Source organism: Mesoplodon mirus (assembly GCF_964341445.2).
Source record: "Mesoplodon mirus genome assembly, chromosome: 3".
Taxonomy (NCBI): Eukaryota; Metazoa; Chordata; class Mammalia; order Artiodactyla; family Ziphiidae; genus Mesoplodon; species Mesoplodon mirus.
The window spans coordinates 104,719,424-104,743,882 of record NC_138978.1 but is presented as its reverse complement, the minus strand read 5'-3'; the positions used below and the strand labels follow the sequence as shown (position 1 = coordinate 104,743,882).

The following is a 24,459-nucleotide window of genomic DNA, read 5'->3' as shown; positions in this document are numbered from 1 at the left end:
ATTATCAGCTCAATGACATCTTTAATTTTTACCCATATAATAAATGTTGAAATAACATTTCAGAAAATTATGCATCTTGAAAACTTTGTTTCAACCATCACTTTATTGTAAGATGGTTGAATTAATTCAAATTTAAACTCTAACTTGACAATTTTTAGTCAGGTACCAAACTTTATTCAAAGCAAACTGCTTATTCAAAAGTCATCATGAAACAACTCAAAATGCACACCAAGAAGGATGAGAGAAACATCTTACTGGCCAATAGATTGTTTTAATTCTCTCATTATATGAAATTCAAACTTTTCATTTTTAGGAAAGGGAAACTAACTTCAGTAGAGAGCAATACAGAAAGATTCTGTCACATAGACTAGTTTCCATTTAGTCAGTCAACTGTTTCTAGCTGTCTCAATTGGGACAGATGCATTTACAGAGCTGGCTGTGCTTGAGCCTTCTTTGCGAGCAGCTTTAGATCTGCAATGCACTTGGCAATTGTCTCCTTCTCCTGTGATAAGGAAAGAGAAAGCTGGTTAGAACTTTTCAAATCATGGAAGGGTATAAACACTGTAATTCTAAAGGATACCTCCTATAAGAAGTTCCTCGGAATCTCAAGATGGATGGCTTAATATGATAGACTACAAAAAATTATTTAATTATTTAACATGGGGGAGATGTAAAATTTATTTTAAGCAAATGCAGGCAATTTAAAGTCCCCTGGCTCATAGCTTTCATGAGTGAAACCTGTTTAGAGGTTGAAGCTAGATACTCCTGTAACCATGTGCCACTGATGTTAGGTTTTACAGCTAACAGCTGCTTGAAAAAGACCAACCTAACAAACATTAGTAATAGAGAAATGTTAAGAAAGAATAAAAATAACTTTTAGTCTCTTTTGTATACTTTTGTCTTTTCAAGTTTCTTAAATAAATATATCACTTTTATGTAAGACAGTTTATTTTAAAAAACCCAAGGCATTAAATGTTGACAGACCCTGTTTTTCTAGTCCTGCGTGGTTATGCAGAAAATGATCAGAAATGCTTAAGTATACTATAAATCTAGGAAAGAAGAAATAAAGTCAAAAGTAAATAAAGAACATAAAATTTAAAAAGGAAATCACATTTAGGTAAAAAATAGAAAACATTTCTGTTCAAGACCAGTGAATTAAGTGGCTGGGAAGAGGAAATGGCATGGAATGGATATCATGGAATTATTCAGAAAATGGAAGAGGCTCAGAAGCAGACTTGTCCAGCCTGTTTTACAGAGAAATGAAATATGTTGCTTAATATTTCCCAAATGTCAGAACTTGAACATATGTCTGTTCATTGAGTGTTCTCAACCATCTTTCCACTCTTTTTGATCCATGAGGTGAGAGACCCTTTGGAAGCCAAAGTTTGAGGAGGGAGGCAACCTACCAAGGTAGTTGTACAGCATCTTCTAGGTTACCACTAACCAGAAAAGTGAACCAGGACCACCCCAATGTCTCTAGGCTAAAGACTCCTTTCCAGCTATTTTTATCCTGTCAGAGATATCAATACAACTCCAGAAGCTTCAAAACATCATGTACCTGCTGCACAGAGATGCTCTGTACCACGTTCTTCTCCACCCAGTTTATCATGTGCTCTTGTTCCTTTTGACGCATCATATTCTGCACAGAGATGTGATAGTCCAGGCGATTCTTTACCTCCTTGTATACTCTATGCAGCCGTTCCCGGTAAGTAACTTCCAAGGCCATGGCAATGTTATTCTGAAGCAAAATTAAGAAGTGACGAAAACTGTTTGCACAGTTAAAGGATCACTTCCATTCTGAGGATTCTGCCCATTAGAATACCCATCATTACCTGTATTTTATGCAAAATTCATTTGTTTAATATGAATAGGTAACACATGCATGTGGTAGAAAAATTCTAACAGCATATAGTAAAAATATATTTAAAAGTATATGCAGTAAAAAATAAGTCTCCTGCAGCCCCTCCATAGGCTACCATCTTCCTCTATTTCTTGTATTCTCTCCCAGAAATATTTAATAAACAAAACACAGGTATATGTACACACACGAACATCACTTTTACTGATTATGACACAAAGACCCACCTTAATTTTAAAAGTTACATTGGATTCTACTATTTTGGTATCTCATAATCCATAATTTATTTAAGCTCTATTAATAGATTAGGTTGCTTCCAATTCTTTAACAAATAATGCTGCTGTGTATATATTGTATGTGTCTTTGCACTTATGTGTGAATACTTGCTGGGTCAAATAATAGCTAATAACTGTTGAGTACCTACTATGTTCTAAACACTGTGTGTCAATTCAGTTAAATCTTAAAATCACACCATGGGATAGTTACTATTATTATATTCATTTTACAGTGAGGAAGAAACTGAGGCAGAGCTAAGGAAGTTGTCCAAGGTTATAGAGCAAAGGAACTGTGAAGCCAAGACCTGACTACAAGGAGTGAGGCTACAAAGCCCAGGCTCTTAAAGATCCATTTTAACTTGTGATTAACACTGTCCAATTCCACAGAAAAGTTGTACTGCTTCATACTCTCACCAGCAACACAAATGCTTGTTACTCTAAACCCTGACCAATGGTGTTTATAAAACATTTTACTCTCGACTATTCTGATAAGCAGAAAAAAATAACAATTTTAATTGTCATTATCTAAGGAGAAAATTTACATATTTAGAAGCCATTTACATTTACTTACATCTTTATAAATTGCTCATGTCCTACATCTAGTTTTCTACTGGGATGTTGGTCTATCCTAAGGTAACTACCCTTTTGTGTCACATGGAATGCATGTATTCTTCCTAGTTTGTCTCTTAACTTTATGGTAACTTCTACATGTAAAACTTAAATTTTTAATGAGATCAACTTAATTTTTCCTCTTATAGTTCCTGGATTTTTAAAAATTGAAGTATAACTGACATACAATATTACATTAATTTCAGGTATACAAACACAATGATTCGGTATTTGTATATATTGTGAAATGATCACCACAATGAGTCTAGTTAACATACGTCACCACACAAGTTTCTGCATTTTGTTGTCTTTATTAGAAAGGCTTTGCCATTCCAAGGGTATTGTTTTTCATGTTCTCTTTTTCTACATTTATGGTTTCATTTCTTAAAGATCTTTAATTCATCTTAAATTTGTTTTGGTATAAGGCAAAAAGTAGGAAAACAACTCTGCATCTACAAAGATACCTGTCTGTCTTTCCCCTCTAGGATGAAAATACCACCGATCTAAACTACCCTATGCGTTTAGGTCTATCTCTAGACCCTCTCTCTCAAGTGCTGTGCCAATCTGACTTTCTATTCATGCAGTGTGCCAAGCTATTTATTTAAAGTTCCTTTACAATTTTGAGCTTTAATATTTAGTAGGACTGTTCATTACTTCTCTTTTTCAGAATACTCCTGAACATTTTTTACTTTTTCTAGTAATAATCAATTTGTTCAAGTCCCAACACCCCCTACCCGCAGTCTATTAGTAGTTTCTTTCTAGGAATGTGTAAAATTTAGAGATTAAAGTAGGGAGAATTTGATATCCTTGTATTATTGAGTCTAGGTTCTTAGAACCTTATACCTCACAAGCATTTCACATTTTTCAAAGTAAAAAGACTGTACATTTCTAGTTAAGTTTACTCCTAGGTATCTCTTCCTAAATGGCTTACCTTTTTCTCGTATATTTTCTAACTGACTGATATTTGTATACAGAAGGCTACTGATTTTATTAGATATTAATTTTGTACCCAGATACCTTACTGAATTTGCTTATATATAATTTGCTTATATATTATATATATATATATATAATCAGGTAATCTATAAGTAAGGATAACTTTATGTTTTCTAATTTTTATACCTCTTATTTCTTTCTCTTCTCTAATATCAGCTACTACTGCTAGAATAACATTGAATTAGTAATGGTGACAGGTATATTGTTATCTTCTAGTCTGTAATGAGAATCCTTATAGGTCTGCCTGTTTTATATAAAGGCTTGAGATATTAATCTCAAGTAGGCTCTTAATACTTCTAGGTACATTTTTTTTTTTTTTAGTCCATTCACTCTCCTGTTCTTCTTTCTCCTGAAATCTCTAGTATACCTCCTTGACTACTTTCCTTTTCAACAAATGACCTACCTTCCTATTTCACTGAGAAAAAGGAAACAAAGAACTTCACAAACTTCTACCACCATATAAACCAATCTACCTGGACCCATACTCACATACTTTGCCTCCCTTTCTTTAACGATGGCTGAACTGTCTCTGCTCTTGAAGCCAACCCTTCCACCCGTGTATTCTAAACTCTCTGGCCTACTGAAGGACATTGCTACAGCAAATTCCTCCCTACTCCCACCCCTTTCTTGAATCAATTTTTCTCTCTCTACTAACTTCTATCAGATGCTAACATGTAGTTATACTTTCCATCTTTTAAAAAATCTCTCTTGATTACTACATCCTACCTTCTGAGCTACTAATTTCTTTGCCCACCAATACAGTAAAACTCCTTCACAATTTTGACAGTGATCTATACTCAGACTCCAATTTCTTTTCTTCCATTTTTTTTGTCCTTCAACTTACTCAAATAGCCCTTACCAAGGTCACCAACCTCCATGTTGCTAAATCCTATGCCAAACTCTTAGACCCTTACTACTTGACCATAAGTAGAGCAACTACAAATTAAAATAACCCTTGTTTCCTCCAGTTATTTTCCTTCATGTTCCAGTCTTACAGCTGTGCCTGTTGTAAGCTCACGATTCCCTCATCTCCAGTCTGGAATTCTCCCCAGTGATTCCAGACTCACATATCTAATGGTCTACCTAACAACTCTATTTGGCTAACTCACTGGCATTTCGAACCAATGCATACAAGATTGAAGGCTACTTCCAACAAGGCAATCAGTCGCCCTTCAAAACACGAGCGAGATCGTATCACTCCTCTGCCTAAAAGATTCAATGACTTTCTCTCTCATTCTGAGTACAAGTCAAAGTTCTCACAGAAGCCTATAAGACTTTACATGATCTAGCACTTGGCCACTCTCTGCCTTGCTTCCTTTTACCTTCCTCCTCACTCATTTCACTTCAGCTACAGTGGCTTCCTTACTTTTCCTTGTCTATACCAAGCAAGCTTCCAGGATTAGGGCCCTTGCAATTGTTCTTCCCTCTGCCTGGAATACTATTTCCTCAGAAATCCACACAGCCTGAACCATCACTTCGACAGGTCTCTGTTCAAATATCACATTAGAAGCCTTTCTAGCCTGCCCAATAAAAACAGTAACTCCCTCCTTCTAAAATCTCTTTTCCTTTAGCATAAGTTCATTATTCTACATGTACTTCATACCAGTTGACATTCACATCTGCTTAATTATTTTTCTCCTGTCCTTCTCTCAACCCCTGGCTAGGAGAGAGACCCCAGGAAGGCAGACTTTGTTTTGCTCTCTGCTGTATTCCCAGCACCTTGTCTTGACCAGTGTTCACACATAAAATATACCTATTAAATATTTCATAAATAAATAAAAATGTTAATGACTATCATTTGAATCTTATAAAAAAGCTACATCTTCAAAAGCCAGATTTTGTTTGTGCATACATAGTTTCTATGAGGCAGGAAGCATTTAGATGGTAACCTAAATCTGCACGGAAAGATATTTTAAAAATTTCTGAGGATTTCAAACATTTATGTGCTTAAGAATCTCTCAGGATCCTATTTAAAAAAATACAGACTCTTGGATAGCTCCTAACAGAGGTTCTAATCTCACAGGTCTTGGAATGGGTCCAAAAATTTGCATCAAAGATGGGGCTTCCCTGGTGGCACAGTGGTTGAGAGTCCGCCTGCTGATGCAGGGGACACGGGTTCGTGCCCCGGTCCGGGAAGATCCCACATGCCGCGGAGTGGCTTGGCCCGTGAGCCATGGCCGCTGAGCCTGCGCGTCCGGAGCCTGTGCTCCGAAACGGGAGAGGCCACAATGGTGAGAGGCCCGCGTACCGCAAAAAAAAAAAAAAAAAAAGACGACTGATGCACATGGTACCGAGACTACACAAGGAAATACTGGCCCAGACCCTTAATAGTTCAGATACTTATTTTACCTTAGCACCTAATTTTTCATTTCATAGGTGTTTCTATACATAAAATTTCAATATAAGCTCATCTCACTTTAAATACCAGGCATAAAGTACTGGGCTCAAAGTAAATAACAACAAAATGCTTGAACACGTTCCTAAAGTTGTTTTAGAAACTAAATATTTTAGAATCTAATTATGCTTTGATCATGGTAAAAAGCTCTCCTGCCATCTGAATCTGCTTTGTGAATTTGGAATGTAAGGTATCAGATTTTCTTAGAGCAAGTATGTTAAGTAAGACTTTCTTATAGCGAGCACGTATGAAATGCACAGCATGTATTTCACCTACTGTATTTTACAGTGAATGCCATTTTTTAATCTGCTATAACTTAATGAATTATTTTCCCTCTGTGTGGATTCAAAATGTGTCTTTTTATACTTTTTACTCTTTCTAGTTTTAGAGTAATAATTCTAGTTATTTTTCTACTTGATAGGTCCACTGAATAGTTAATAGCTGTAACTGCTATTTAGACCCCCAAATATTCTCTTTTCTAAACAAAATATGCTCAACCTATCCAACTATTCCTCATAAGATTCTCATTTTTTGTGTTAAATGCACACAAATGAGTAACTTCACTTGCCTTAGAAAGTTCTGAAACCTACCCTCTGGACATCAAAAAGGTAATGGCGCTTTTGAACCAGTGCCTGCTGTGACTTCTCCAGATCAATTGCATCTTGGATTTGTTTGATGGAAGCCTGTTTCACTTCTTCCAGTTGGGCAATTTTTTCCTGCAATTATGATATTTACAACAAAGATCAGTGAAAGTACCAAGGGTAATAAAAAAGTTTCATTTTATGCTTCATCCAAGTCATACCCCTCATTTGTGAAAACACCCACACATAGGGAGAACTATACAAATCCTTAAAAAGAGTTGCCCAAAATAGCTATGCAGTATCTTGTTGAATGAACAAAACTATGGAAAAGCTGGAGAAAGTTTGGTAGATTTTTAAAACTTGATCTCAAGTTAGTAATAACATTAACACTTATAATTGAAATCATTATAATTAGATTCATTTCTATATGCTCTGCCCCTATCATTCGTACCAAAAACATCACTTGATGGCTTTGACACGACTACTACAACCTAAAATGGGAAATAAGGTTTATGGTTCTTACCTCATTGAGTTTATCAGCAAATTCCCCAATAGAGGCACCATATTTTTTAATTACATAGATAAGCACCCCTATTGTTGAAATGGCAGAGAAGGTCTCTGCAGTTATCACATATATTTCTTTGGAGAGTAAATATAAGATAAGCCCAGTTCCGAGCACGTAGGGTCCTAAAAGAAGAAAAAGTTATTTTATGATGGATATGCTATGTCTAAAAGGGGAAGACAGAGATACTTCCGCATTTAAGTAGTTGAAGGCAAAGTTAATAATGATTTTAAATAATCAGATTCAAAGACGGAACACTAGATGAGAACCAGTATGGTAGGGTTGCAAGAACAAGGATCTGGACCCATGGAAATCTGACTCTGCAACTTATAAAACACTGAGCAATATAGATGATCTCTGAGCTTAGTTTCCTTAACTGTAATATGGGAATAGTCCCTTCTTCATAGGGTTGATGAAATTGAGAAATAATGTATATTAAGTATCTGGTACAATTGCTCAACAAACAGGAAGTATTTTATAAAGATGTCAGGTTACTTCCAGAAGTAATTTGTGCAGCAAAATATACTATTTATTGAGTGCGGACATCAGTCAGAATAAAATTTATCCACTCTTGCCTATTTACTGAATAGGAACCTGACACTGGAAATAAGCAAACAAAACAGATACAACTATGAAGCAGCATGTATGTAAAAGAACTAAATAACAGGATTCTCAATTCCTGTAGCATCTTATTATAATGCTTTAAATATAGCCATCTTCTCTTCTTTAACCAGGCCATTAATTCTGAAAGGACACAAACCATAAGGTACATTTCTTTAGGACTTTCCTCTATGCCTCATTAGATGCTAGGTAAGGTCAAAGCAGGTCTTTGGGGAAGCAGTTTACAATGTTTTTGAGCAATACAGGTACCAAAGGATGTTAGGATGTACTAGTAGAATAAAAGGGTTACATTCTCAAATATATTTTACCCAGTTTCCCATACAGAGTTTCACCAGTTCATTTTTTTAAAAATTTGCCTTCAATGTATAAATTTTAAATGTGAATTTATAAGAAAGGTCTATCAGGGCTTCCCTGATGGCGCAGTGGTTGAGAGTCTGCCTGCCAATGCTAGGGGACACGGGTTCGTGCCCCGGTCCGGGAAGATACCACACGCCGCGGAGCGGCTGGGCCCGTAAGCCATGGCTGCTGAGCCTGCGCTCTGCAATAGGACAGGCCACAACAGTGAGAGGCCTGCGTACAGCAAAAAAAAAAAAAAAAAAAAAAAAAAAAAAAAAAAAAAAAGAAAGGCCTATCATATGTAGCATTTTTATCAGCTATGGAGGTCTGAGGAAATTAATGTTTCTTGCAATTTTAGTTACAGAAATGCTACCTTAGGCCACTCCCTGGATAGATTAAAAAAAAGAAACAACTTTGGTTTTCAATGTTTCATGGTCATAGCAATATTTGGGTACAGCAAGAGAGGCAGTGCACACAGTAGAAAGAACACTAAACTTAACTGTAGAACCTGTGTTTAAGTCCAACTCAGTCACTAAAGACAGAATAAATCTCAGCAAATTCTTTGTTTTCTAGTTCTGGGTAATAAAAATGTCTTCATAGGGTTTCCCTGGTGGCACAGTGGTTGAGAATCCACCTGCCAATGCAGGGGACACTGGTTCGAGCCGTGGTCTAGGAAGATCCCACATGCTGCAGAACAACTAAGCCCGTGTGCCACAACTACTGGGCTTGCGCTGTAGAGCCCGCGAGCCACAACTACTGAGCCTGTGTGCCTAGAGCCCGTGCTCCGCAACAAGAGAAGCCGCCGCAGTGAGAAGCGGGCGCACCGCAACAATGAGTAGCCCCCGCTCGCCACAACTAGAGAAAGCCTGCACGCAGTAACGAAGACCCAACGCAGCCAAAAATAAATAAATAAATTTATTTTTAAAAAAAGTCTTCATAGAACTGTTGTACGGATTAAATAAAGTGAAAGCATATCGTATTATAAAAATGTAAGGCTAATGGGGCTTCCCTGGTGGCGCAGTGGTTGAGAGTCCACCTGCTGATGCAGGGGACACGGGTTCGTGCCCCGATCCGGGAAGATCCCACATGCCGTGGAGCGGCTGGGCCCGTGAGCCATGGCCGCTGAGCCTGCGCGTCCAGAGCCTGTACTCCGCAATGGGAGAGGCCACAACAGTGAGAGGCCCGCGTACCACAAAAAAAAAAAAAAAAAAGTAAGGCTTCAGTACAGTTTATGCCTTTTTATTTATTTTAAATAAAATTATTTATTTATTTATTTATTTGGCTGTGTTGGGTCTTCGTTGCTGTGCGCGGGCTTTCTCTAGTTGCGGCACGCAGGCTTCTCACTGCGGTGGCTTCTATTGTTGCGGAGCAGGGACTCTAGGTGCGGGGGCTTCAGTAGTTGTGGCTCGCAGGCTCAGTAGTTGTGTTGCATGGGCTTAGTTGTTCTGTGGCATGTGGGATCTTCCCGGACCAGGGCTCGAACCTGTGTCCCCTGCATTGGCAGGCCGATTCTTAACCACTGCGCCACCAGGGAAGTCCCTATGCCTTTTAAAAGGAAAAAAAACCCTGATAAATATGGTCCAGCTCTTTTTTTCATAATTATACATACAACACAGTCTCTAGTGCCTTACCTGGCTTTATTTTAATCCATAGCTCTTTCTATCATTACCTGAAAGTGTATTATACACTCAATTTTGTGTTTTTTTGGCCGCTCTGTGCGGCTTGCAGGATCTTAGTTCCTTGACCAGGGATGGAAGCCGGGCCCCTGCAGTGAAAGCACCGAGTCCTACCCACTGGACCGCCAGGGAATTCCCCAGTTACTCCTTTCCTTATTGTCTATCCTACAAAAGAATGTATGTTTCATGATGGCAGGCACTTTAGTTCACCACTGTATGCCTAGAACAGTACCTAGCATAGAGCAGGCAGTCAATAAATTTGGTGTAACAAGAAATGGAGACAATGTTATAAAATCAAGTTAAAATCCCAAATTTATTTCAAAGACAAGTTAAAGCAACCAAATCAATTCTTATATTGAATCACTTCCACACTTTACTTTAAAAACAGCTGACTTGATTTTTCTGGTACATGTGAAAGAGGTTAAGAGGCCACTAAAACGCTAGATTAACATAAACCATACCATCTAAACATACTATCAAACATTGGGCAAATGCTCACCTGTTACACCAGTTTTAGGATAAAGGAACTGGAAAAATTCCTCAGGGATCAGCCCAAAACGAACTTTTCCTCCATATTCAGGAAGAGGTGGTACAGGGGCAAGACTTGGCTGCCCTTTGTGAAAGATCCTTGTTGCCTGCAATACCCTACAGGTAGGAATTACACAAATTTAAAGCCTATTCTTTAAAGAGAACACAATGTATGAACAACTGTAGAAAAGAACAAATAGGGATGAGGACTGAGGCTGTTTCCCACTGTCTTAATGGGAACAGAACAGACCAAGAACAGGAAGGTTAGGGTCCCATAATTAGCTGTGTGATAAGGGGAAACAACTTACTTAAAGCTGTATGTAACCTTTTACCCAATACTAGAATCCCTTCTGTTAAGTCTCATGGGTCATCTGTCTAGCACTTTATATGTCTATTACTAGCAATGAATTTTGTAAGAACATAGACTCTGCAGCCAGACTATCTGGGTTCAAATTTTAATTTATGCTTTTGTAGTCTCTGATTTCTCTAAAGTAAAGTAGCAACAAAGAATATGACCTTAGAGGGTTGCTGTGAGGATTAACTGAGTTAATAAATGTAAAGTTTATAAAATGGTGCTTGGCATATGGTAAAGTTTTATGTAAGTGGTTAGCTATTACATGTCCACTGTGTTGTGAGCTCCCTGATGGTGAGAACTTGGACCTTTTTGAATATTCTCTGTATTGGGGTGCTAAATAACCACTAAGTGAAACATGCTTTTTCAGTGTTGGATAGCTCTAACTATGTTCATCCTTTGAATTGAACTGCTACATACATCCTTGAAACCTCTATCCATTGGTTCTAATATTATTTTTCTATGTAAGATAACACTCATGTATCTGGGTTAAACATCTCAGTTCCTTCACAATCCTGACTGTCCACAAGAGCAAACTGGTTTACAAAAATGAAGTATACAGAACTGAACATAATACTGAACTGAAATATAGCTTGACTAATTCATTCATTCTACAAGTATCAATACATATTGAGAACTTGCTATTGCCATTATTGGGCTTGAACCACTGTACTATTATCATGGATTTGCGAACTATTCTTGTCTTTAAAGCAGCCTAAGATTGCATCGGTAGCAGTTACGGCATACTGGTACATAGGATTCTGATGAAATAAAATCCTCTAGCCTTTTCATATCTGCTGTCGAGCTAAATCCCCTCCAAATTCGAAGTATGTTTTTGTCCCTCACCTCCCCTCTCTCTTATCTCCTTGCAATGTAAGAGTTTACATTATTTCATTGACTATTGTTCACTGCTTGTCTTTTGAATATTATTTCTGCTTCCCAATGTATTGAGTTACCTCACCAACTTTTGAAATCTGAGAATCATGCTCCAGATTCTTTCATTTTAATCAGGGTTTCTAAACCTCAGCACTATTGACATTTTGAACTATTGACAACTCTTTGTTGTGGAAGGCTGTTCTGTGCACTTAATTAGGAGTATCCCTGTGGCCTTTGTACACCAGATGCCAGTAGCATCCTCCCTCCTACCCAGTGGTGACAACCGAAAATGTCTCCAGATGTTGCCACAAGTCCCTTGGAGGGCAAAACTGCCCCTCAGAACCACTGACTTAAATCATAGCACTAAAGAACTCGCTTTAGGGGAACACAAATCCTCTCCCTAATTGGCTGTTTCAGTTCAAGCCCTCATCTACTCCTGCCTAAACAAGTAAGTAACCCAAAATCTGTTCTCTTGGCTTCTCCTCAAATACCCCTTGAAACTAGCCCGCTCCCTGCTGCTTTGAAAGTTTTTAAAATGCAAATTTGACTTTAAAACTCTTCAACAGGCTCTCTCCTGCCCACAGAAAACAAACTACTTAATACAGCATACGTGATTCAGCACCTGTCAAATTTTATATCCTCATCTTCCTTCATTCTCCTACTCTCCAGCCATATGAAACTACTTACAGCTTTCAAATACCAAAAAACAAAACAAAACAAAACAAAACACCTCATGCTGCTCCTTCTGCCTGGTATACCTTTCACTTAATGACTGCCAAGACGAACCAGCCTTCAGAACATCTTGAGTATATCCTTTATAAAGGCCTTCCGATCTTGGGTTGACAATTACTCACTCAACAAAACATTTACTAACTTTCTACTTATATTAGGCACCGAGAGTATAACAATAAGCAGACAAGTCCCAGCCTCTGACATTCTAGTGGGGGTTTGGGAAGTGTGAGTGTACAGGTCCATACACAATTTCAGATAGTTTAAGTTCCATGAAGAAAAATAGGTGAAGGAAGGGGCTAAGGAGCAATGGAGTGGGGGAAAGGCTTTTTTGGTAGATCAGATGACATTTGAGCCAATGACCTGGGGAAAAGAGAGAAGAGCAAGTACAAAGGTCCTGAGGCAACAATAAGCTTGGCAGTTTTCAGAGGAATAGCAAGAACGCCAGTAAGGCTAGAGAATGAGCTTAAAAGAGAATGTAAGAAGGTAAAATCAAGAGGTAGGATGGGGTCAACTCATGTTGAACTTTCTGTGTTATCGTAAGTTTGGATTTTATTTCAAGTGGGATGGGCAGCTCTAGAGGGTTTTGCAGGGGAAGGGTGGGGGGACTGACATAATCCCTGTGGCTAGTGTGAGGATGGCCTGTAATGGGACAAGAATATAGATTCAAGGAGACTAGTTAGGAGACAACTGCAATAGCCTAGGTGAAACGTGATGGTGGTTCACACTCCAGTAGTAGTGGTAGTGAAAAGAAGTGGTCAGAGTCTGGATATCATCTGGAGAAAGAGCCTTACTGAGGTATTAGACATGAAATGTGAAAGAGAAATCAAAGATGTTCCTTTATTACATATATTACAATCATTTACTTGTCTATATGGAATCTTTCTTCTCTGAGAAGTTGGAAGCAGACAATTATAGCCTCACTTTATTGCTTATACAAAAATTACAGATAAACCAAAGCCACTTTTTCAAGCTACAGGATCGTTATCAAATTTTGCAAGATTTAGGACTAAGTCTGGAAGTAAAAAGAGAAATCCCAAAGAAAACTGACATGTTTTATGAAATATGAGTAACACCTTCTAATATTTACTAAGCACATACTATGTACCAAGCACTGTTTTTAGGGTTCCCAGGAATTAATTCCCTTAATCTTCACAATCCATAATGTACTATTCTATTTTGCAGAAGGGGGAATTAAGGTCCCACAGTAAGGTCCCACTTGTAAGTGGAGGAGCCCGGTGTACCCTCTTTCAGCTTTGGAATCCTCACTGTAAACTACTACTTTATAGCTGCCTCCTCTGGTAGACTGTGCGTGAGGTCCACGAAGGCAGGTACTTAACCTTACTCATTTTTTTATGTTCGGTTATGTGGGTGGCAAGATAAATATTTACTGAAACGACGAATAATTTCTCTGACCTGACAGTAAAAGTTGGAATCTGGGAGACAGATTAAAAACAATATGCTTCATTGTTTTATTTAACAAAACTTGTCCTAGGGTATGCAATCTAGTAACCCCGACTAGGGATGCCACAGCTGTGCCTAGCTGAAGGTCACAAGGGAGAGGGGCGGGGCTTAGGGGACACAAAAACCAGTTTTTAGTTTAGTTAGAACACATTAGGTGACACAACGGTGTTCCAGGCAGTAACAGGAGCACACATGTTTGAGTGAGACTTGAAGCGTTCCAAAATAACCTAAAGAAAGGTAATTACCGGCCTAAAGCTAAGAGCAGATTATCCAGAAGTGAAATAGGTGATAAAGCAAGGACAAAAGGGAGTATTACACCCCTTACACTTACCCTGGGCCGAGGAGGGCTGCGTTCTTCAGAGAGGGAGCTAGAAATACACAAGGCACAGGTTAGCAAGGTCACGGTGAAATCTGGTTTGCCCCTTCCTCGGTCCCCGCAGAGCCCAGTCACTAAGGCCATGCGTCCCCCATTCCTATCCCCCGAGACCCCACACTCTCCTTCTGAGCGGCACTAATCAACTCTCCACTCAGGCCCAAATCTCGCCGCGCCTTTCACCCCCTTTCCTCCCACCCGCTCCAAGTAACCCTAGACACGCTGGTTTGCAATCACTCTGCTAGCCCGGACCAGGGTCTGTACCTCTCACCTGCTGCGGTGGCGGCAGAAAGTACCACCCGGGACAGCATTGTCAGGTAGGGTCCACACAACAGTCTTCGTGCCCCAGTGACCGCTACAGGAGACTCCGTCAGGGGCAAAAACAAGATGGTCGCTCACAAGTCTCGCGAGAAGAGACCATCGTGCCCTTTTCATCAACTTCCGGTCGATTTTTTTTTTTTTTTTTTTAGGCGATAAGAAGCACAGAGCACTGAGAGCCCGCGGCAAGAGGTTGCTCATTGGAAAGCGGAATGGAATCGTAGAAGCAGTTCTCGCGAGATGTAGAGAGGCTGAAGCCCGGCCAGAGGGGCGGAGGCCTATAGAGGGGCCACGTGGTGGCTCGCGGAGCTGAGTCTTCGGCGGGCGTCCAGTTTGGGTCTAGGTTGGAGTTGGAATCGTGGAGATGCGGAAGGAAACCCCGCCCCCGCTAGTGCCCCCGGAGGCCCGGGAGTGGAACCTTCCACCTAATGCGCCCGCCTGTATGGAGCGGCAATTGGAGGCTGCGCGGTACCGGTCGGGTGAGCCTAGGTCCTGGGTCTGGGAGTTCCCTCACCCCACCCCGAATGCCCTTTCCCGAGACTAAACCTTCCAGCCTGCCCCCAGCCCCCCGCTTACCCCACATGCCATCCTCACCCCTACCTCGCGTCGCTGAGCTCAGTCCCCAGCCGTGATCGGCGTTCCTGGGCTCCGATCCAGACCCGGCCAGCTGGCTGCTGGGCGGTCACCAGGGAGATTAGCCCTTCCACTCCTCACGCGCTTACAACTTGTATCTCCCTTAGATGGGGCGCTTCTGCTCGGGGCTTCTAGCCTGAGTGGCCGCTGCTGGGCTGGCTCCCTCTGGCTTTTCAAGGACCCTTGTGCCGCCCCCAACGAAGGTTTTTGCTCCGCTGGAGTCCAGACGGAGGCCGGAGTGGCTGACCTCACTTGGGTAGGGGACAGAGGTATCCTAGTAGCTTCCGATTCAGGTGAGTCACTTTCTCCTCAACCTTACAGGTGGAATGGAGGCCAGGGGTATAGGTCGGGCTGGGCTCAATTTTTAAAATCCTATACTCAGTGCTTGGAGGAGCTTGAGGGTGTTGGTCCCGAAGGAGAGTAACTGTGTAGGTAGGAAATACCTTTCCCAAGATTCTAAATTGTTTGGTGGAAATTCCTAGCAAAATCCATAACAAAATTAAGAAGTTAATTGGAACTATTTTTCTTCTCTGTATCCACCCAACCCCAAACCAAGGATAATCTTGATCTTAAAGATGATACCGAGGCCAATCTGTGCTCTTTCCATTTCTTCCCATTTTATTCTTAAATGTCTTTATTCTGCTTTCTTTGCCTTGAATGTCAGACTCAGCAATGGAGGCTTTGACATTAAAAAAAAAAAAGAAATCAGAATATGGACGTTGACAGGCATTGCATGGAAGGATAAAGGTGGGACATTAAAGACTGAGCCTCTCTGGCGATTGAGCTTGAACACTCTATATTCAGGGCAGCTATTTGGTGATTTTCTATACTTAGTCACTGTACAACATATTTTTATGTTATTCAACATATTTTTGTGACTAAGACATTTATTCAAATTGTTCAACAGACACTTTAGTGTCCAAATAACTGGGAATATTTAACCGTACGGACTGTGTGCTACTCAGATCATTGAGGAGATTTCCTCCTTGTCTCCTGAGAGCTTAGAATCCTAGAAGCGAATTGCTGTCTTGGCATAATCCAAGCTTGTTTCCCTCACCCTCTTCCCCACCCCCAACAGGTGCTGTTGAATTGTGGGAGCTGGATGAGAATGAGACACTAATTGTCAGCAAGTTCTGCAAGTATGAGCACGATGACATCGTGTCTACAGTCAGTGTCCTAAGCTCTGGCACGCAAGCTGTCAGTGGTAGCAAAGACTTCTGGTGGGTCCCTTCTCTCATCGCTCCTGTTTCTGGGCCTCCTTTGGGGGGTGTCTTTAGCATCATATTAGCCTCATTAAATAGTGTTTGGGGCTCATTATAAGAACCCAGTGACTGGTTATGACATGCCTATAAGGTTTTCTTAGAGATTTTTGCAATCCATTGTAAAAGTAGGCTGTACCAGAAGTCCAGTAGGCAAAGACATAGGACGTTCTTATTTGAACACACGTTTTTATGTAGGTAGTGTAGGTCAAATTAAGTCTCTGTTTCCTTTTGCTTCTTAGCATCAAAGTTTGGGACCTCGCTCAGCAGATGATTCTCAACTCATACCGAGGTGAGTGCATGTTCTTTCCTTTTCAGTCTTTGCCTTGGCTGTTTTATTTTTATTCTCCCCTTTGTGCTCTTTGAACTTTGCTTGCATGTTAGTGATATCAATTCTTTGCTCTCCTGCCTGGTAGTATATTTCTTCCAAAACTACAGTCAGGCTCCAGTGTCGATTCTAGCCCTTTTCATAATTTCCCTATTTTTTTTTTTTTATTGACAGCCTCACCACCTTCTTGGTCACCTGAGGCTGAAAATCCCAGTCCTCTTCCACTCCTCCTGTTTCCCACTTGGTCCCCAAGTTCTTTAGAGTCTTTTTCCATTTCATCAGTGACCTTCCGTTCCATTTCTTATGCTCCTATTTACTTTCAGGCTTTATCTTATACAGATGGTGGCACTCATCTCATTGTTTCTACCTGTAATCTTTAGTCTTTCATTGGTTTCTTGTGGCTTGCAGGTTAAAATCTCATATTTATGTCCTGGCATTCAGGCCTTTTTACTGTCACTCCTTCAAGCATACCATGCTATCTAAACCCGATCACTGTAGATCTTTGGCATTCTCCAAGTATAAACCCTGATACTTGTGAATCTTGAACTTTTGAATATTCACCTCCATAAAATCTCATTTTTTTTGGTGAGAACCATCACTTTCTATTAATGTTCCTTTTTCTGCTCACTTTCATTAGCAGCACTAGCAGTTGACTTTATTTTTGGAGCCATTCCTCATGAAGATACCAAATCTTAATGAAGATAACGTATAGAGCGTTAATGTGTGTGTGGCTGAGAGATGTAGATATGGGTGATCACTGGTTCCCCCAGTGACTAAGTGCCTTTCTCTGCCAGTTCTAACTTGAAAGTGTGTGATTTAAGTATGGGTGAAGCAAAATCATAAACTTAAATATCTCCTGGAGCTTCATGGTCACTTGCAGGTAGTTAGACAATAATGTTAAAATGTCAGTGCTCAAAGTCTACTGTACTTGCTTTTTGTTTCCTAGACTTACGATGTGTTTTTCTGGTCAATGCTAAATAACTCTCTTTCAGCCTTTTTAATTAGTTCTTTGTGTTTATTCTTATTCCCCCCACTGATTCCAAATTCCTTGAGGGCAGAGGAACCACATATTTTTTTCATCTTTTGTACTCCCCCATGGTGTTTGTCCCAACGCTTTGCTTTTGTCAGGTTAGCAATACATTCCTTCTCGTGTTGGCTTTCCATGGGTTCTGTGGAAGGTAGTTTGAGCCCACACTTCTGTCTCAGGGCAGAGCCACATTCAGACTATCTCAGAAAGTCTGGTTAAATCACTTTGGAGAAGGTGGTTTCCACAGCCTGCAGTTAACATTTATTGGAGACCTTTAACATTTTTAGCATGTAGCCCTAAAAGAATTTTGAAAAACTGTAATCTCTCACACATTTTAAAATTAGTATCTAATTTAAATTAAACTAGTTGCAAAGAAAGTTATATCTGGCCATGTCATTTGTTGAACACTTTTATAACATATGTTTGTCAAAATTTTGGATTTGCAGATTAAGCTTATTTAATTTATGTAAAACATCTACCAAATAACCTAACTGCCAAAAACCATACGCACTGTTAAGCCAGTTGGCCAAGTGAGACTTAACTTTCAGTCAGAAAAAGTCTGACTTCATTTTTAAATTCAGATAAGCTTATGAGATGTCCTTATGACAACCACCTGTCATATGTTTCAAAATTCTCATTATTAAAGAGAAGAGATCAGTCACAGAACCACACCTGTGTTTGTGGTGTGGCTGAGAAAGGCCAGCCTCCTTCACAGAATTTTACGCAGATGCTCTTTCTTTGTCTCAGAAAAAGCCCCTTTTGTTTTATACCTTAGGTTTTTATACTCCTGAACATCATGGTAAGGTTTGGGGTGGGTGAGAGGTGTGTATTTCTTGTACACATGGGAGAAGGGTGACTGTGAGAGTAGAGGTCAGCACTGCTGGCAGATTATAGGCAGCTTCTCAGTTCAATATGGAAGAAGAACATTAGAGAAATTCCCTTAAAACTCTCAGTGTCCAGAACTCCCTCAGAAGTCTTTGTATGCTACCTGGAGGCATGTGTGCTACTGCTCTTCTAGGATGTCTTTACTGTAAATTCCTCTCCTGTTCCTTTTCAGCATTTAATTTTATCTTTCATGTCTTTAGTGATTCATTTTTCTCCAAGCCTTTTGAGTTTTTATAATGATATCAACATTTCCTCTTAGGTTTCATCTAATCCAAAAATCTCACAGAATTTGTTAATTTGCATCATGAGACTAGGCCTATTTCTCACCCTCCCTCCTACCCCTTCATAGTGTCTGGGCTGCTTGATAGTAATGCCTGCATCTTCTCTGTCTTATTTCTTGTTCTGTCTCCTTTACAGCTCACTCTGGGCAGGTCACCTGCGTTGCTGCCTCTCCCCACAAGGATTCTGTGTTTCTTTCATGTGGTGAGGTGAGATATAATCTCTTTTTCCCTTCCCACATCCTAACCGCACTTAGACCCTTTAGACCTGAGTCTAGTGTGGAGGGCTTCTGGCCAGCAGCTGCTTCTTTGGATTGTGAAGCCCTTTTTCTGTTCCTTCTTTTAGGACAATAGAATTTTACTGTGGGATACCCGCTGTCCCAAGCCAGCATCACAGATGGGTGAGTCTGAGAGCCAGTGGTGGGAGAATGATACTAGGAAACCACCTGGAAGACGCTTTCCTTGGCCAGAGTCAGAGGCAAAGCTGCCAGATGCCCAGTCACTGACACAAATGACACAATGGCTTTCTTTCCCACTGAGGCACATTGTGTGCAGTGGGTCCCAAGAGGAAGGGCTAGTTACTGGGTGGATCATTTATATTTCCTGGATGGGCGAACAAAGGGGTCAGAGTTGTTCTCTTCATGCTTTGTTCTGGAACTTGCCCGTGACTCACATCTGGAAAGGGCAGGAGGCTGATGGGTAGATGTAGGTTGTGAGGGTCAAGGATGAGGACAGGACTGCCTTAGCAGGGCTTGGGAAACGGAACAAAGGTGCTCCTGGGATTTCGAGTGACTTCACCTGAGAAGCTTCAGCTCAGAGCTGGGCTCGGAGTCTTGTTCCAGACCCCTCTTCTCTTTGCAGGCTGCAGTGCTTCTGGCTACCTTCCCGCCTCCCTGGCTTGGCATCCTCAGCAGAGTGAAATCTTTGTCTTTGGTAAGGCAGCATGTCAAACTGTGTGTTGACTCTGGGAAGGGGAGGATGAGCGTGAGAGCTGATTCCATAATTCGAGACCCTGGCTGCTCAGTCTCATCAGCGCACTTGGGCGCAAGGTGAATTATAATAATGGGGGTGTAGGGAGGTGGGATGATCCAAAAGTAGTTTTAATTTAGCTTTGGAGAACGTGATGATTTTTGTCCTCGTAGATTTGATTCCTGACTGTTTGCTGTGGCTCTTGTATTCACGGCTAGAAGTCAGTGGGCCACAAAGCAAGTGGATTGCTACATGGGGAATATGGTTGTATAGTAGGGACAGTTGCATTAACATGGTGATATGGCTGTGTGTTATGGTGACATAGTTTATGAAAACAATTACATCATCCATTAATTTAATTTCCAGAACCCCCAAATGACTAGTTATTCCTACTTTACCAAAGAGGAAGCTGATGCTCAGTTTCTCCCCTTGCTCTGTAATGTTTCTCTGTAATGCTCAGAGTGGTTAACTTATTTAAGATGGAGGACATTCAAGTCCAGATCTGGCTGAGTCCACAGCCGATGCTTGTAACCTCTGTGATGTACTCCCTCTTTCCTTCAGGTGATGAGAATGGGACTGTCTCCCTTGTGGACACCAAGAGTGCAAGCTGTGCCCTCAGCTCAGCTGTGCACTCCCAGTGTGTCACTGGGCTGGTGTTCTCCCCGCACAGGTACTGTTCTTTGTCATCAAGGGCCTGGTGGGTATGAATAGGAAGAATGAGGGGGGATGCTTGTGTTGGCGTAGCATTAGCTGATTGGGTAGCTCCTTAAAGCAGGCACTGTTGTAGCTGAGGTTTTGGAATGTGAAAGATCTCTTAAGACTGTAGTCCATTTTTGGGGTTGTATGGTCTCTGACTGCAAATGGCTAAAAAGTGGTCTTGTTCCTGCTCAACACCCAAAATGATTAATACTATGGGCTTGTAGGGCTGTGTGGTTGGAAAGCCTGTGTTTCTGGATCATCACTGAAGCTACAGTGTGGGACTAGATGGGATGGTTAGTTGCCAGGATGGCTGTCAACCCTGACTTTGCTCCATTTTCCTCATCTTTCCTTGGAACTTGTACCTAGACTTGAGTGGTAGCCAGGCCTTAACCCAAAGTGGGGATCAAGCCACCTTCTCTGATCATTTTAGGCGGGCTTTGGGGATTGCCCAGTCAGGTTTTGTCTTGAGACCCATGGGCTTTATGTTTCCCAACCCCCTCCTTCTCTCCTAGTGCTCCCTTCCTGGCCTCTGTCAGTGAAGACTGCTCCCTTGCTGTGCTGGACTCAGGCCTTTCTGAGGTGTAAGTGTGATGTGGAACCCTGTGATGAGGAATCAGGGAGGGGAGCAACAGGTGGCTGGGTCCTTTTTCTCTCTGGAAAACTGGGTTGTCTCTTTCAAGGAGACTTGGTGATGGAAGCAGGCTGACTGCTGACTCTCCCTGTTCTAGGGGCTGACTCACAACCAGCTTTGTCCCTGGTAGAGGAGGAATGTGGTGGTGGGTGTGATTTCTGAGCCTGGCATTCCGACTGACTCCCAGAAAGAGACAGTCTACCCTTTTCTCACAAAGAACCTCATGTAGGAAATGCAACCTGCTATAGGGTGAAAGGCACCAGACAGAAGATCTGATTGTACTTCCTTCTTTGCCATGAGATGCTGTCTGATACTGGCTCATATCACCACCCTTGGTCTAGCTATCATTTCTTCTATGAAAATAGGGCCCTAGATTGGATGATGAAGTCTTCTGTGGGTAGCTACACCACTATGCTGGTGACTAGGCCATATATGTGGTGAAATGTGCCCTGGGTGTGTTGGGTCTCTTCTTTCCATTTCTGCTTTTTCCTCTGTCTCTTACTATGCCCACACTTTTCTTTGTTCTCTTGTAGGTTTAGAAGCCGAGCCCACAGAGACTTTGTGAGAGATGCTACTTGGTCCCCGCTCAATCACTCCCTTCTTACCACAGTGGGCTGGGACCATCAGGTCATCCACCATATCGTGCCCACAGAACCTCTCCCAGAGCCTGGACCTAAGAGCGTTGCTGAGTAGATTGGATTTCAGACAAAAAGCAAATCCCCAATGAGTATCCACTCCCTCTGCCCCTTCCCTCTCAGTTTGTGAGACAACACAGGAGCCTTTTACAGTATGTTGGTACACCAGATCTATGCAGTTAATAGGCATTGTCTCTCAGCCTGGGGTAGGCTGGATTCTGGGGTCCTGTAGCCAGGGAAGAAAAACTTCCTTGACCATGGATATGTATGTATCTGAGTGTGTATGTAGGTAAATAGTTTTTATTGATGGGAATAAAAAATCCATCCCGCATCTTTCCCAAGGCCCAATCCCCATCCCCCCCCCGCCCCGCACCCACCCCAAAGTTAACAAAAGATTTTATGCTTCCCACGTAACTTTGCATGAGGAATTGGCTATGTCTGTATGAGGTATGGGATGTGGGCATCCCTGGATTCTTGGAAGCAGCTCATAGAGATAGGAGCAATTTTATTTTTTTATCGAGCTTAATTCACCTTTGTCATGGGCAGTGCTTCCATTCACATCCAGCCCAGCTCACCTTGAGGAAGAGCCAGGACAGTCACCACAGTTTTGCGCATCCCTTGTTATTAAACTGAGCCAGAAGTCCAGTTTCTGGCTTAATAAGAAGTTTGGCTGGGACCTGTGTAATGCCCCCACCTCACCCCCGACCCCCATGGAGTTGTGTATATGGGAGATGAGTGTATTTCTGTCATAGATGCCATAGAAGAGTTTCAGGATGGAGAGGTTAAAGGCATTTCAGTTAAAAACTGACACAGACTTGCATAGTAATGTCTGCCACTTTCCCACCTGAAAACAGTCTGGGGCCTGACCTTTTTTGCCTCTGGGCCCCTGTCTCTAGATATAGGAAGCCTGAATGCTATTTTGGGGGACTCTGAAAATTTTGAATACGGCATCAGAGAAAGAATCGGAAGTACCGGTCAGTGAAATAAAAAGTCGATTCACTGTTGGCTTGTCTTTTGAAGCGTGTATGTCATGTGCCATTAAACATGGTACTTATGTGAGTCATCAGGGTATCTCTTATAGCCTGTTACTTTTTTGTGTGCTTCCCCGGCCCCCCAGAGCAGCTAGTTGGAACTTAAGGTAAATATTTGGTTACTTGGGTGGTGGCTACTGCCACTTAGAAGTTATGGATCAATTACCGATTGAAACTAAATTAAATCAATTATGTCCTTTGTGCTTTGCAAGTTTCGTTTAGCTAAAATATCATGAAATTGGGGCAGTTTCACTGGCAAAGTATTTGTAAGTAAAGCTTCTGTGTTTCACCCTTGCTGAGCGTGAGCTCTCTTCTCACAATTACCCTGGAGTAAAAACGTGGGAATTTGTTGTCATATGATCTAACTGTCGGGTTTGGGGGGAGGTGGAATTGAAGCCCTCACTGTTCGTAAGTGTAACTTCTTGGGAGGTAATAGGATGTGTTGGTAGAAACACTTAAGTTCTTCCCAGTGGTAAAAGCTTAAAATTTGTGATCACTTAGAGAAAGTGAGGTAGAGGGTGAGGTGGGTAGGAATTTAATTTTCATGGGCATGTTCCTCATGGACTGAAGAATGGTAGAGAGAAAAGTCAGTGAAAGAGATAAGAGTCCAAGGAAATGAATATAATGTGTCAAGGTGGTTAAAATGACATCAGAGAAGGAAAACCTAGAGTTTGAAGAACGATGTTACTTAATGTAAAAAACATTAGTTTAGATTCAGATAGATCTGTGCTGATGCAAGTAATTCACACCTATTTATGATCATCACCAAGACATTTGCAAATGTAATCGAAGTCACAGTAAGAATGACCCTCACAATTGTGATTGAATGTGTCTATAACAGTGAGGGAAAAAAAGATGGTTCAAAATAGAAGGTGACCTCAAAATAATCAGAAATGTAGTATCACATGCACTGTTGTTTACTAGGCCATTGACTTGGGAGTAGTTTCAGTAGAGTCAGCACAGATTTGTTGACCACAGGTGAAAATGGGCTCATTTTGTTTTCTTTGTTTAAAACCATACAAGCATATATTTTGCATTTAATTTCACTGGTTCAAATATCCAAATGGTGGAGTGAGTCCATTTCCCTATCCTCATTGTTCTTACTGTGAAGTCCACTAACCTGACCGACTATATTCCACTGCTGATTTCTGGTGCTCAGGACAACAAACACTGAGGTTGGCTCAAGTACTGTTTCAGGTAGCTCCAGACATCAGGCTGGTTCTCCAGGATCTGTCCTGCCCCACAGGACGGTAGGAGGCTGGTCTTTAATTACCAGTGCTTTAGGCATTAACTGCTGATCCACAGTCGCATTAAGGCAGCAAAATCACCAAAGCTCTGACTGCTCTGGACTCCCAGCCATGTTTCCTCTGGGCAGCATTATAGAAAGGGCAGGAGATTGGGAGGGTGGGTGTGGGAGGGTCCCTGTAGTTTATTTTTTTTGCGGTACACGGGCGTCTCACTGTTGTGGCCTCTCCCGTTGTGGAGCACAGGCTCCGGACGCGCAGGCTCAGCAGCCATGGCTCACGGGCCTAGCT

At 41.3% G+C, this 24,459-nt stretch overlaps 2 protein-coding genes across 4 annotated transcripts in view; one reads left to right on the top strand and one right to left on the bottom strand.

Moving 5' to 3' along the window:
* Nucleotides 1-251: 251 nt before the first annotated feature.
* Nucleotides 252-14,637, bottom strand: ATP5PB (ATP synthase peripheral stalk-membrane subunit b). The gene is made up of 7 exons (XM_082613141.1): nt 14,503-14,637; nt 14,190-14,226; nt 10,409-10,554; nt 7,238-7,401; nt 6,724-6,849; nt 1,559-1,738; nt 252-502 (listed from the first exon to the last, which is right to left on the bottom strand). Exons 1-7 carry the CDS (start codon nt 14,540-14,542, stop codon nt 425-427), a joined length of 771 nt encoding a protein of 256 aa, XP_082469267.1. The 5' UTR covers nt 14,543-14,637; the 3' UTR covers nt 252-424.
* A 94-nt stretch (nt 14,638-14,731) lies between these two features.
* WDR77 (WD repeat domain 77) overlaps nt 14,732-24,459 on the top strand; it is a 100,899-nt gene continuing 91,171 nt past the window's right edge. Inside the window, exons 1-10 of one of the 3 annotated variants that reach the window (XM_082613139.1) lie at nt 14,742-15,028; nt 15,290-15,475; nt 16,261-16,402; nt 16,684-16,733; nt 19,099-19,169; nt 19,306-19,360; nt 19,821-19,892; nt 20,490-20,598; nt 21,140-21,208; nt 21,792-21,985. In XM_082613139.1, the coding sequence (XP_082469265.1) occupies nt 14,914-15,028; nt 15,290-15,475; nt 16,261-16,402; nt 16,684-16,733; nt 19,099-19,169; nt 19,306-19,360; nt 19,821-19,892; nt 20,490-20,598; nt 21,140-21,208; nt 21,792-21,951 (1,029 nt within the window). In that variant the 5' untranslated portion in view covers nt 14,742-14,913 and the 3' untranslated portion in view covers nt 21,952-21,985. Of the gene's footprint in view, nt 15,029-15,289; nt 15,476-16,260; nt 16,403-16,683; nt 16,734-19,098; nt 19,170-19,305; nt 19,361-19,820; nt 19,893-20,489; nt 20,599-21,139; nt 21,209-21,791; nt 23,214-24,459 lie in introns of those variants that run through there. The other 2 variants (XM_082613138.1, XM_082613140.1) reach the window with 2 other exon arrangements.

Bases quoted from the DNA above. Each gene is read 5' to 3' on its own strand.
- ATP5PB (XM_082613141.1), bottom strand. From the start codon at position 14,542: ATGCTGTCCCGGGTGGTACTTTCTGCCGCCACCGCAGCAG. The intron at 10,555-14,189 runs GTAAGTGTAAGG...TCCTACCTGTAG, and splicing joins GCAGCCCTCCTCGGCCCAGG to GGTATTGCAGGCAACAAGGA. The intron at 6,850-7,237 runs GTAAGAACCATA...TCATAATTGCAG, and splicing joins TTGCTGATAAACTCAATGAG to GAAAAAATTGCCCAACTGGA.